Source organism: Ovis canadensis, chromosome 8 (genome assembly GCF_042477335.2).
Source record: "Ovis canadensis isolate MfBH-ARS-UI-01 breed Bighorn chromosome 8, ARS-UI_OviCan_v2, whole genome shotgun sequence".
NCBI classification, from domain to species: Eukaryota; Metazoa; Chordata; class Mammalia; order Artiodactyla; family Bovidae; genus Ovis; species Ovis canadensis.
Genome location: NC_091252.1, coordinates 48,911,609 through 48,926,421, shown reverse-complemented (window position 1 = coordinate 48,926,421; position 14,813 = coordinate 48,911,609). Strand labels below are relative to the sequence as shown.

Genomic DNA, 14,813 nt, shown 5'->3' with positions numbered 1-14,813 from the left:
ACAGCACTCACCACACTGCTTGTGGTTTTGAACATTCTACAATGATGTGAAAGAAGTCTGCAAAGGCCACAGTGCGCCACAAATATTAAAAGTGAAATCTTAGCCAACACACAAACAATAAAAATGTTAATTGCTACAAACATTTAAATATTGCAAATAAGTCAGTAGCCCACACAGCTTATTTACACCCAAACATCCAAGAACATCCGGTTATTCTTAATCCATTGCAGTCTATGTTCTGCTTTCCCTAAATTCATCCTTTCCTTTTAAATGCCAAGTTAAAGGGCCTTTCTTTCCAGCCCTTGTATTACTTGATTTACTGGGGCATTTCACACACCCTCTCCTTCCTTCAAATTCTCGGGCACTCTTCAAGCTATCCCCTCACCTTGATTTCCTCCCACGTTTCACTACTGTTCTCTGCTACTGCACTGGCTACATTGACAGTTTACATCAAGCACCTTCAGGGATTCACTCAACAAATATTAACTGAGCTCCTACTATGACCCTGCGTTACTCTAGACACTGAGAAGTTGGGACTTTATGGGCAAAGTCCCTGCTCTCATGGAGCTTACTTACATTTCAGTAGGAGAGGCAGACCATGAACAAATAAATGAGTAAAATTAATAGTATATTAGAGAGTGAAGAGTGCCAAGAAGGAAAAAAAAAAGCAGAGGACAACAGAAAGTGTGAAGAGTAGGCAGGGAAGCCTCACTAAGAAGGTGAGTCAAGACCCAAAGGAAACAAGAGGATGAGCAAAGGAGTTCCCTAGAGAAGTGGCAAGCAGGCAGCAGCAAGGATGGCAGCTCAGAGGCAGGACACCTCAGACAACGCCTCGAGTTGGGAACTGCAAGCAGGCACAAAGTGAGAGCAGATGGGAGCAGATCAGAGTGGTAAGGGACAGGTCATGGAGTGTGTACCCTCCAAAGACTCTGGCTTTTATTTTGAGGGAGACGGGCTTCTCAGACATCAGAGGGTTTTTGAGCAGAGGTGTGGCACCACTTGCTTGTGTGTTAACAGGATCACTCTGGTTTCTGTGTGGAGAATAAACTGAAGGGGAACAGGCGTGAAAACTGGGAGATCATCAGGACACCATAACCATATTCAGGGAAGAGGGGATGGTGCACTGGATGGAGGTGGCGGCACCGATTGTGGTGCTCAATATTCAGACTGGGGATCTATTTCAAAGGGAAGCAATGGGTACTCAGTTAACAACGTATCTTCTACATACTGAACTGAATGAACTCAGCTTCTCTATTTCTCAACCAAAATTCATTTTTCTGTTAACCATAATTCCCTTATTTACTGATTTGTTTATATTGAGTCTATCCTTGGTATACTTAGTACTTAGCATGATGTCAGGTGCATAAAAACACTTGATGAATTTGCTGAATAACTCTTCCAATTATGAAAATGCATTTGAGGAATTTAAATTTCCTCTGCTCTGGAGCAGACTAGGTTCTATGGACTCAGTTTTTTCCTTTAAGAGGGTCAAACTAGGAAATATAACAAAATGAACCTTTTTACATTATTTTGAACATACATTGTAGTTATGGCTAGTTCATCATCATTTATAAGCTAGCAATCTAGAAATGAATGTAGGGCATCCTATTTTGATTTGATGCTTCTAAAATTATTTGCAGATATAAGATGCCTAAAGATTTTAAGTTAATATAAATGAGTAAATGAGTATATTAACTCTTAAAATTAAAATCTTTAGGCATCTTATCTACGGAAGGTCTTCATTATTTGGCAAAGCACTTTGTTCTACAGTTCTTTTTAGTAGTAGACTTGGAATGCTTTGATACCCCTTTTCTCTTTTCTCTTATTAATGAACTTTTCCCTTCGAAAGATAGCAAGCCAATCATTAGAAAGCTGTTAATAGACTAGAAAACTTCCCAAATTGATGTAATGAATGATAGAATTTGGAAGCACAATAATGACAATGATCATGCTTATACTACCTTTATGACTCTCTCCCTTTTTCTATATTCTATATTTTTACTGAGTAGGTTATTTAGTCAATATCCCCATAGTTAACTCTTCCTAAACTTATGAGATCTACACCACCGGCTTTTTCATATTTCCACTACAAGAAGGCAGACATAGCAGAATCAATTATTAGCTGAATACAACTCATTTCCTTCCTTAATGTTCCTCATAAAGTTTTAACACATAATTACAGATCTTAGTCATCTGTTTATTCATCTCAATTGTAATACTGGTCACCTGAAAAGAGAACTATAGCTTGTTTATTTCTTGAAGCCTGTTCATTCCATCTTATGAATTCTCATCAAGTATTTCTTGATATTGAGGGTATTATGAGAAAACCTAAGTTCAGATAAACAATCCCAAACTAGGTCTCCTGCTATGAGAAAAGGAGTCTCTGGAGAGATAAATAAATTGCCTATCCTTATAAGGTGAATTAATTTGTCCAGAGAAATACAGGTACATAAGAAGTAATTTACTAAATGGTAATTTGTACCCTAAAATAATTAACATTATGTGAATGAATGATTTAATCTGAGTTTATTCATCACAAAATAAAAGGCACCAATCCTTACAACCTGCCTGAAGTTTCAAGGTAAAGAGGAGAATTAGGTATAAATATCCATGGCTCTGAATCCTAATCTCATGTTTTATAGCTGGCCCTCACTGAATTTTATAAAACAGTATATTTAAGATATTGTTAATTCCAAATAGCTGGAGCATTATTTACTATATCAGATCCAAAATAAAGTTATGAAAAACAAAACTTCTTGCTTAACTGTGTACGGCACCATCCAGCAATGGTAGGACATGGAACTGTCGTCAGTTGTCTTTAATCTCTAGGAGCTGACCATCTAGAAGATGCAACAGTGTAAAAGCATTGGCAGGCAGCTGAATAGACAAATATGCTGCTGCTGCTAAGTCGCTGCAGTCGTGTCCAACTCTGTGCGACCCCATAGACGGCCTCCTCCTAGGCTCCTCTGTCCCTGAGATTCTCCAGGCGAGAACACTGGAGTGGATTGCCATTTCCTTCTCCAATGCATGAAAGTGAAAAGTGAAAGTGAAGTCACTCAGTCACGTGTGACTCTTAGCAACCCCATAGACTGCAGCCTATCAGGCTCCTCCATCCACGGGATTTTCCAGGCAAGAGTACTGGAGTGGGGTGCCATTGCCTTCTCTAAAACAAATATATGAATATGCAAAAAGCTCTCTATTGCATAAAACTGCAGTTTTGTGTCAAAACATCAAGTCCTTAAACCTAAAAAGCATCCAACAGTGTTTTCTGAAGAGAACAAGTAGATGGGTTAGGGGTAGAAATCTCTACATAACTGAGGTGGAGCTCAAGCTGATTAGTTTGAGCAACTATCTGAAGAAAGACTATAGCAGAAAAAATGGAATCTAAGGCTTTTTGAATATCAAAATGGTATAATTAAGCCTCAGAGCACAAACAGGGTGGCAAAGGAATATCCAAGACTTTAGGGAGTGTATTCTAAGAGGAAAGTGTGGTTATAATAGATGTGATCTTAATGAATAATGATATACATGAGCAGGACTTGAAGTTACCAATCACAAATCTGTAGATAGAATAGGATTTTAATAACTGATTAAAAGTTTTAAGTTCTCAGGATTCCACTTCCCCTGCTATTTTGAATAAAATAAATTCCTAACTTCTTTAAAGTACAGTGAAACAGTTTCAGTTTTGTGAGGATAAGGTTTTTAGGCAACAAAAATTACCTATATCAAACTTTTCCCAAAGACTTGCTCAAAAGGCAACTCATCATCATCAGTTTCTAGTTCAAAAATGTACTTTTTTTCCCTTTAAAGTATTATAAATAAGCCTTCTTCACAGTAATGAGCATAAATAGACCACACTTACTCATAGATTATTCATTAATAATCAAGCCATGAATATTTATTGTTTATTCTGGGAATGCTGCCTACAAGCCATAATGACTATCAATTCAGCAGTCAAGTCAAGGGGGCCAACAGTAATCAGTAGGCAAAGCTCCAGTATCTCCCATCCCCAAAAAGACTCTCTCTCTGTTATTTCAACTTTTTCTTTTCTTAATGGGAACAATGACTATGCTCAAAGGAATGCTATCAAGATACATGGTTTTATAGGCTGAAATACTCCTGTGAAATACAGAAAACTTAAATTTATGTATGTACTTTTGTGATTATTCAAACAGCTCCACAGCAACTAAAGGGGCGAATTGAAAATGGAAGAGAAATTGCTGTTGAGAAAGTAGATTGGAGCTTTAACCTTATCCATTGCAAGTCTAAAATTCTTAAAATAGCATTGTGAAGTTTTCTTCTAACAACTTATGTTTCTGCTCATGCGCCAGAAGAAGCTACAAAAAGAGAGTTTCTAAAAACTGATTTAATATTATCTTTATATTTTACTCATTATACTATGGGTATATGCCACATTTTGCCTAGGAAGTTGGACTTGGTCATTCATTACCAATGTTTTCTTTAATGTCTTTACTCATTAGCTGCCTCCCTGCTATTTTATTTATAAAAATATAGGAATGACATGTTTAAATGTTTATCTTTATATCTGTATCGTTTTTGTTGTAGGAACTATATCATCTACCTCTTCACGTGGTCCACAATACTCACCATAATGCTTTACACACTACACACCAACAGTGAAAACAAACAAATAATAAGTCCCAAATAGTGGGAAACATTGAAGAAAGAGCTATGAGGGGAACTGAAATACTCCAAAGCCCTTAGAATGTAAAATAATGCTTACTGATACCAATGGTTCTACCTGCTCTCGGTTAGTCTTGGTTTATGATCCATAGTGCACTCTCTGAATACCCACAGTCATCATTAGCTTCAGTTCTTCTTGGTCCCATTAGCAGTGAGGACAATTTGCCAATGAAGGGTGTGTTTGGAGAAAGGGAATCAGAAAGGACTAAGCTGTGTTGCAATGGAGAGCTGTCAAAAATTCAGCAATTTTCAAAATGTGGATTCTATCAAAATTCACCAAAATTACACTGCCAAAAAGAAACTCATTTTCTTACATATATATAATACCTACTATTTTATATATATATATATATATATATATCCCCCCTTAAGCAAATTTACATAATAAAAAGAATTTTGTATACATAGCATGTTACAGAATCTTTAGATTCTGACCCTCAAATCCCAGAACACTTTATCTAAGAACCCCTTCCTCTAGTTCTGTTTCCGGCAGAAAAGAAAGAAACCCAGTGCGTCCATGGTTTCAACATGTGCTGTAAGCTATTATTGCTTGTGTTTTTTTATTTTGATGCACAAACTATTAATATTAGCATTTTGAACACATTGGTGCTATTTCAAACATGATTTCATCTGAATCTAAGGGTATCAAATATTTATTTCTGGAACTGCATCTTTAATTTTATACTCTAAGTCAAGGGGAAACAAAGCTCAAAATACAAATTTCTAATTCATAAGCCACTGTGTAGGAATGCATCCACTGGGGATGTGTGTAGGGAAAGCTGTAGTTCATTCTAACTTCTAAAAACATGATAGGCGATTATTCGTTAATCAAAAATAACAGGTAATTTCCCCAAAGTGTCTATTTCTTCATTATTTAACTTAATGAAATGGATTATACTGTAACTTACAATGAGAATAACCATCATCAAGGTTAAGAGAAAAACACCTGTTTGTATCACAAGAAAAAATGACTATGGCGTTGCTAAATGAATATGCACGCGTGCAGGCTTTCAAATGTTTAACAGGTGACATTTAATAGTAAGGAAACTAAATGCTTAAATAGAAAGGAGCAGAAACACCTGGGCAGGTCTGCAAGTGTGGTCGCCTATTTAACATGCAATTGCATTTTCAACATAATTAGTTTAAATGAGCTTCTAAATTTGGGTGATGTATTGCACATGTAATTAAGATTTAATTAAAAATGTTCTATAATAAATTGTTTTCCATTTCTGACAAATCACATTAGAGAGGTAGATTTTGATTTGGAAATAGTTCTTAAAATGTGTTAATCATCTGTGCTGAAAATATGAGAAAGAAAAAAAAAGGACCTCTGTTGAAAGTTACTTGGGATTTTGAAAAATTTGAGGTAAAGGACATAATTTCCCCTCCATCTTATGAAGCTGAGATGTAAGAGGATGGTGAAATGAACTCATCCACTTTTGTAACCAGAAGCATTCTGAACAGGATACACAAATGTATTTCTCTTGATTTCTATAAAGTACCTGGTATATAATTTCAAACTTCTATTATGTTAACTACTATATAGCAAGTACAGTCTGCTGGTGAAATAACCTCAACGAGGTTTGGCACTAACCTGCTAAATCCCGCAACAGAGATGAATCCCCTATTGCCGGTCCAAGATAAATTAAGCCACTGCACAAGAGTGCAGCGAGCCTGCAGAAATTCTAGAGAGGTGTCATTTAGTTTCGCCCAGTACGGTTGCAGATTGAGGTGGATGTACTGCAGAGGATCACAGCAATGTTGGTTCAGTAGTTTGCAAGTCTGTGCTAATCTACACAGGTCTGGTAGCGTAAGATGATTCAGAATCAGTTGAATGAGCTACATAAAACAGAGAAACCAAGTTCACCCAGACTGAAAAAACGGTATCACTTTATGAAGCATATGATATGATCTAATAAAGAACAACAGTATCATACATTTTGTAATAGTATTTTCACATACTAAATAAATCAATATTCAACAGAATTATCCACATCAGTAGTACCCATACATACATAAGGCTATATATATTACATTTCAAGAGTGTTCACTGGATACTCAATTCACGTTAGTTACTCTTTTTTTTTTTTTAACAGTGCAAAAAGTATGTATTGGTAATCTATTGAATAATACAATTTGTCACAGACTTAACCTTTACTGAACATCGATTACACATCTATCACTGGTGAGAGAAGAGCTCCCCCTTTCAGGGTTTTCAGAGTTCAGTGGGATGTTGATAAGGACAATGACTGTTTTAATAACTTTGCTAGGAGCATAGGCTGCCACTACAGCCTGACAAGACACAGGCTTAACCACAGTAAAAGGAGACTTGGACCACGAAGGCTCAACTCTAAAGAGTGGGAGGCAAAACTGGGGAGAGGAAAGACGAGAGTCTCACAGAGGAGACTGGATTTACGCCAAAAGCAATGAGGAGTCTCTAAGGGATTTGAGCTGCAGAGTGACAGAGTCAGATTTGTGTTTTAGAAGGATCACTGCAGGGGGTACTCCTGGAGGCAGGAAGGGAAACTGCAGAATTCCAGGAATCCGAAGCCTGCTTAAAGCCACTGGCAGTGATGATGGGGTAGCTAACAGATACCAAAAGAGTATTAAGGAGGAGGAAACAAAAAGATATTTATCTCTAATTCTAATAGTTTCTTTGAACTGTTAGTAGTTCAAGATTTGTTTTTTCTTAATGGTGAACAGTTGGGAGCTTCTAAACTAATTTTCAAATAATCAGAGCTAAGGAGCCTATCCTGAACCAAGAAACACAAAGAAAAAAAATCGAATATTTGCTGAATGGTAAAAAAAGAAACCTCTAGATGAGAGAGAAGGATGACTTTTTCACTTAACGCGTGCATTTATCTAGCTATACTTTTTGATTTGTGATTATGCCCTTTAACCTAAATGTTCTTCATCAATTTATTTAACTATGTAAGCCTGGTATTATTTTCAGGTCAGAATAACCCTGTTTGAGGCCAAAGTATAACAAAGAGTGACAACAATATATTTAAAATAAGCTTAAAAAGTACATATAAAAATGCACATTGATTATACACATATTAAGTATAAGAAGGCTTGGGGTGTTTTTATTATTTATTTTTAACATGTGAACTTGACTTTTGAAAATAACATTAAGGGGTGTGGGTGTTTGTGTTATAAAAACAGGGAAATACAGGGAAATTAAAAATTAGTCTAAACTCTCACCATCCAGATGACATGCAAACTGTCGATATGCAAAATATTAAACAAATAACAAGAGAAAATTCACGTAAAATATTAGAAAACCCAAACACTGAAGGCAGGTAGAAAATGATAAGATTTTCCCTCTCTACCCTCAAATCTAATAATCCCTCAACCCCTTGGTAAACACTGCTAACAGTTTTTCTGCTCTTTTCCAGATAAATATGTATGAAATTCTATTCCTGGATTTGCACCAAAAGAATGATACTTTAAACACTGTTCTTCCCCTTGCTTTTCTCATTGAATGATGTAGATATTTCTACATTTGCACACACAAATCCACCCCATGCCACTTTGTAGATGTGACCCACTAATTCGACTAATTTCTCATTGATGTATTTCCTGGTTTGTTCCCTACTGTAAATAACACTGCAATATCATTGTGTGTATGTATGCATATCTTGGTAAATTTTGCAAATATATCATGGGATAAATTTCATGCATTTAAAAGTTTTGATACAAACACAAAATTGCCCTTCAGAATGTTTGCATCAATTTATACAAACAGTGTATAAAAGTACCCATTCACTCATAACCTATCCAGACTAGTATCAATACTTTTAATGTTGCCATCCTGAAAGGCAGGAAAAGGAAAAACAAAAACAAAACAAAAAAAAAAACAGCACAAAAATAGCAGGGCACTGTCATGTTAGAGTTTTGTTTGTTTTGCTTTTAACTACAGAAATGTAACTCTTGCCAAGGGAGTTTCCAATGTTTCTTTCTTTCTTGTTGGTCTCTATTCTATTCCATTTATTTCTCCCATAGCAATAGCCCACTGGGTCAAATAAGTTCTGTTCTGTCTTTTTAAAAGTTTACATGTGGCATGAAAAGATGCTCAACATCACTCATTATCAGAGAAATGCAAATCAAAACCACAATGAGTACCATCTCACGCCAGTCAGAATGGCTGCCATCAAAAAGTCTACAAACAATAAATGCTGGAGAGGGTGTGGAGAAAAGGGAACCCTCTTACTCTATTGGTGGGAATGCAAACTAGTACAGTCACTATGGAGAACAGCGTGGGGAGTCCTTAAAAAACTGGAAATAGAACTGCCCTATGACCCAGCAATCCCACTTCTGGGCATATACACTGAGAAAACCAGAACTGAAAGAGACACGTGTTCCCCAATGTTCACTGCGGCGCTGTTTATAATAGCCAGGACAGGGAAGCAACCAAGATGTCTATCAGCAGACGAATGGATAAGAAAGTTGTGGTACATATACACAATGGGAAATTATTCAGCTATAAAAAAGAACACATTTGAGTCGGTTCTAATGAGGTGGATGAAACTGGAGCCTATTATACAGAGTGAAGTAAGTCAGAAAGAAAAACACCAACACAGTATATTAACGCATACATAATGGAATTTAGAAAGATGGTAACGATGACCCTATATGCAAGACAGCAAAAGAGACACAGATGTAAAGAACAGACTTTTGGATTCTGTGGGACAGGGAGAGGTGGGATGATTTGCTGGAATAGCACTGAAGCATGTATATTACCATATGTGAAGCAGATGACCAGTCCAAGTTCACAGCATGAAACTGCACACTCAAAGCCAGCGCACTGGGACAACCAGAGGGGTGGGATGGGGAGGGGGGGGGTTCGGGATGAAGGGACACACGTACACCTGTGGCTGATTCATCTCATATGTATGGCAAACACCACCACAGTACTGCAATTAGCCTCCAATTAAAATAAATATATTGAAAAAAAGTTTATGTGTGGGAATGTACTGGATTATTTGGTTGCAAATGAAAATCTACCTTCATTGCTGACCCACAAATATCGGTACTATGGCTTCGTAATCTGTTTTATTCTCTAGTGGGACTAGGGCTCCCTCCATCACTCTTCTTTTCCAAAATTTTCCTGAGTATTTTCATAGTCTTTAGGTGAACTTTTATATTAAAAAGTAAACAAATTATGTTTGCATTTTACCTGGAACTTCATTGAACACATAGATTTTATTAAAGAAAACTGATCTCTTTGTTGTGTCTTCCTACTCAAGAGCATGGCATAATTTATCATTTAACTATTTTTTTTGATCCTAGAGTTCTTAAATCTATTGATTTTTTTTATCTATTAATTTTGTAACCTGCCAACTTACTTATTGTTCTGAATAGTTTTTGGTCTATTCTCCTGAGTGTTCTAATACATAATCATATTGTCTGCAAATGACAATAATTTTACAGCCTTCTTTTCAAAAATCACGCCTCTTATTTCTTTCTCCCATCTTCCAGCACTGGATAGTATATCTGGAACAATGTTAAGTAAAATTGTTGTCTTGTTCCTGACTCTAATTTGTATGTGAGCCAAAAATGTGAGGCACATATGTAATTTAAAACTTTTTTAGTAACTACAAGTTGTTAGAAGTCAAAAGACTCTAGTTAATAATATAGTACTGTATACTTGAAAGTTGCTTAGAGTAGATCTTAAGCATTCTCACCACAAACACTCACACAAAAGAGTTAAAAACGGGAGGTGATATATGTGTCTGTTATCTTGATCTTGGTAATCACTACACAGTGTATATCAAGCCATGTTGTACACTTTAAATACAAACAATTATATTTGTCATTATTCCTCAATGAAATTAAAAAATAAGATAAATTCAAAAATAGGTGATACTAATTTTAATGTATTTTATTTGATGAGAGGTATTAAAATGATTATTTCAACGTGTTCAACATAAAAATTATTAGAGAAACTAAATCTTTTTTTGTCATATTAAGTCTTTGAAATCTTATGCGTATATTTTCAGCTTATTTCACTTCAGATTAGACATAAAGTACTCAACAGTACATGTGGCTAGTGACAACCATACTGAACATTTCTAGTGTTTGATAATTAAATATGACGTTAGCTCTCGGTTACTAATACTTGGTAGCAGACAATTCATGGCTAGCTTAATATTTACTTTTAAACTGACATTGATAAAAATTTGGATTTCTATCCAGCTGCCATTTGTCAACCAATTTTGCACACCTACTGAGATGACCGTAGAATTTTTCTCCTTTGACTATGTTACCATTTTATAGTACTGTACATTATCATATATATTATCTAATACCTAAATACCCTTAATTCCAGGAATACACCCTGAATGATTTTTTTTATTTTTAAGTAATTCTATTCACTATATTTTGATGCAGAAGTAAAATCAGTCTGTAAGTTCATTTTTATGTGCTATAGTGTTATATCAGCTTCATTAAGAAGTTAAAAACTTTCCTTTTTCTTTATTCTAAGAAAGAGTTTAAATAACACAGACTGTGATCACTTCTTAAACGTTTGAAGGAACCTATGATCCATCCAGGCTTGGCAACAGTAAGACCTTAAATATTTGTTGTTTTAACTACAATATTAAAAGTCATTTCAGTAAAATTTTAAAGCAGTTAGTACAAAGAAGCATTAAAACTTAAATATATCCCTTTACCAGAGGATAAATAATTTATTTTTTTCCAGATGATTTGTAATTTAAATAACTCCCAGCAATTGCTGGCATCATTCCAAACAAAAGTCACCAATATTAAAAGATGTGTACTGTGTGAAAACATTTCCTGATCCTTAATATTCTCCAGGCAACAATACTGGAGTGAGTTGCCATTCCCTTCTCTAAGGGATCTTACCAACCCCAGGGGTTAAACCTGGGACTCCCACATTGCAAGTAGATTCTTTACCATCTGAGACACCATGGAAGCCCCCTAATGTTATATTTTAAGCAAATATCAAAATTAAAAAAGAATAATGAAATTACTGAGACCATGACATTGGCATGTGAAAAAGCACTTTTGGATTTTGATTAAGTGAAAAATAACAGGCTTTAGGCCCACAATACCTGTTAATCATTACTCATCCAGTAGCTAGTGTCTGTCAACCATGTTTTTATATCCGGGTATCCTAGCCTACAGAGAAGGCAATGGCACCCCACTCCAGTACTCTTGCCTGGAAAATCCCATGGACGGAGGAGCCTGATAGGCTGCAGTCCATGAGGTCGCTAAGGGTTGGACACGACTGAGTGACTTCACTTTCACTTTCTACTTTCATGCACTGGAGAAGGAAATGGCAACCCACTCCAATTCTTGCCTGAGAATCCCAGGGATGGAGGAGTCTGGTGGGCTGCCATCTATGGGGTCACACAGAGTTGGACACGACTGAAGCGACTTAGCAGCAGCAGCATCCTAGCCTAAGACTTTCCAGGTGACTCAGTGGTAAAGAATCCATCTGCCAATGCAGGAGACATGGGTTCAATCCTTGGGTCAGGAAGATCTCCTAGAGAAGGAAATGGCAACCCACTCCAGTATTCTTGTCTAGGAAATCCCACGTACAGAGGAGCCTGGCGGGCTACAGTCCATGGAGTCACAAAAGAGTCAGACATGACTTAGCGACTAAACAACAAAAACATCCTAAAGTACCATTTGACACCATGCAGTGTAGAAAAGGACTCTCAGAAAAGTTGATCTGCCCTCAAAATTCATTCCACTCATAATACAATTATTTTCAACAATGAAAAGATGATATCACTTGGCTTATTTATTTAAATGTGGAGGTTTTTTTCCCCCTTAAAATGACTTGAAGTACCTATAATTTGGGTAACTTTAAAAAACAGTTTCTCCTTTTACTCACTGTGAAATCACTTGGTGTTTTGGAGCATTAGCCCTCTATACATTGCACTGCTTTCATCATGGCTATTTAATGTCCTTCAAGACGACTGATTCTATCTCCCAGTTCTTCCACATGACTTTGTTGTATTGACTAAACCCCCTGCATGTACCAGAAGCTTTAACTCTCTACGGTCTCCTTCCCTACAGCATAAAAACATGCTGAAATCTCTCCCAACCTGTGTTACAACAGCAACCTTCCTACTCTGTTGCATCTTCTGCCACCCATCTTTTCTCCTTTTAAATGATAAATTAGAGCAAATAATATCTATAAAAATGTCATACTCTCCCTCATTTTGATATGCCCTTCTCTGAATATGACATGAAGGACTGGAGTGTTAGTCAGGATGCCAAGCATTATTCATTACTGGTGAACAGTGTTATCCACATTATAGCCCATAATTAGAGTATATTAACAGAAGTTTTTTTTTCTGCTTATGCTCAGACACCAAATATTTTTGTCTCTGCTTCTTCCCCTCTCCTTGATGGCTTAACCAGATGTGGTAAAGTTTTTCCCATCTCTTACCTATGGTCATAGTTCCATTGAACTGATAATGGTAAAGGATTACCAAAGCTCTCCCAATGACCAAAAGCAGGGGCCACTGTCAGTGAGCTCTGCAGTAGTGTGGCTGACCACACCCATTTTACATTCTCTATACCTCTTTAGCTCCCTATCGCTGCTTTTAAGACACTCTCATCTTTGTCCCAAGTGCCTTTTCTGACTTGGCCGCCTGTATTTGACTCTTGGATGTTAGTAATTCTAGAATTCTGTTCTTGACCCTTTATTTATACCCTCAGAGTATGAATATCCTCAGAGATTTCCTGGTCAGTTTCATCTACATGACAGCCCTCTCCATGGTAGTTTGAGTTTAGAAAATTTTCTTGAAAAGATCTGATTATATTATTGATATTTTAAACCACACACAGCTCTTCTCAGTGCGGGCCAGAAATGCCTGGCCCCACCCCCATTCCAGGAGATGTGCTAATGGCATCTGATGTCTGGGAGCCAGGAGTGCTAAATATACCCTAGAAACAACCCTGTGGAGACACACCGAAAACAAGACTTTAGGTAAAGCCTCCCTGAACCTGCCTAGACCAAAAATTATATCTGGTTAGAATAACACAGAATAGAGTTAGTAGAGAAGAGTAAGTTACACTTGGAGAAACTGTGCACTATTAAACAGAATGAGGATTCCTCTCACAACCATATTAATACTATTTTCACAACAAATCATCTTTAAAATAACTGGTATCCCGTTAAATACATATTGCCCATGCTTACACTGTGTAACTGTGAATTAAAGTAGAGTGTAATTTATTACTGCTTTGTGTATTTTGGTTATTATTAATCAGTGATAAAACAACATATATCTAAGAATTTGTCCAGAATCACTAGAGTCAATCCAAAACAAAGGGGGTGAAGTTACTGAATACAATGTTGTCTAGTTTTTCCAAAGTCAAAACACACAATACATCAGATTATGTATACTTCACTAATGCTCCAATTTCTCTGAAATTCAGCAAAATAAACATTAATGTCTAAATATTTTTAAAATGATAGTATGTCCAATATTGCTACTGAATATCTTTGGCTTACCTCATAGGGTAGTCTATCAAAATATCCATTGCTTGGCCCTTCCCTGAGAGCAGTACTGCTAAACTTTTTGTTCAGATTGTCGATTTCACAATCATCCTTTTCTTCATAGTCATCATCTTCTAGATCATTCATGTCAATAAGTGAAGTCTTGAGAGAAAGCATGGGCTTGTCCTTCATACCATGTAATACAACTGCATCTAATTCAGTGTAGTAATCCAGAAGAGAACTATTTATTTCCAGGCGTATAAGATTTGTAGGAAAATTTATCTGCTTAATACAAGGTTTAAACTGGCGAGCTTGGGAAGCATTCACCTTTGTAGGTTTCTCTGACCAAAGAGTCTCCCATCTGCCAAAGAAAGAAATTCCTCTATAATACCATTTAGAATGACATTTCTGTTACTGTAAAGTTAGGGCCCCATGCCCAATATGTTCCAGTATGAAGCAAAGCCATTAAACAAGGCAGATAGAACCAATAATTATTACCAGGACATGAAAAAATTTTAAATCTAAATGCCATAGACCTTATACTTAAAATATTTTTACTACTTGAATTATTTTTACAACTCCTTAGAAAGTAATTTTAGGCAGATTTCACAGTTAAAAACTGGAATCA

At 36.3% G+C, this 14,813-nt stretch overlaps 1 protein-coding gene across 2 annotated transcripts in view; it reads right to left on the bottom strand.

Moving 5' to 3' along the window:
- FBXL4 (F-box and leucine rich repeat protein 4) overlaps positions 1-14,813 on the bottom strand; it is a 74,206-nt gene that overhangs the window by 27,598 nt on the left and 31,795 nt on the right. For both annotated transcript variants that reach the window (XM_069599223.1, XM_069599222.1), the window contains exons 4-5: positions 14,201-14,546; positions 6,299-6,543 (exon numbers count right to left, since the gene is read on the bottom strand). In XM_069599223.1, coding sequence (XP_069455324.1) covers positions 6,299-6,543; positions 14,201-14,546 — 591 coding nt within the window. The remainder of the gene's footprint in view (positions 1-6,298; positions 6,544-14,200; positions 14,547-14,813) is intronic.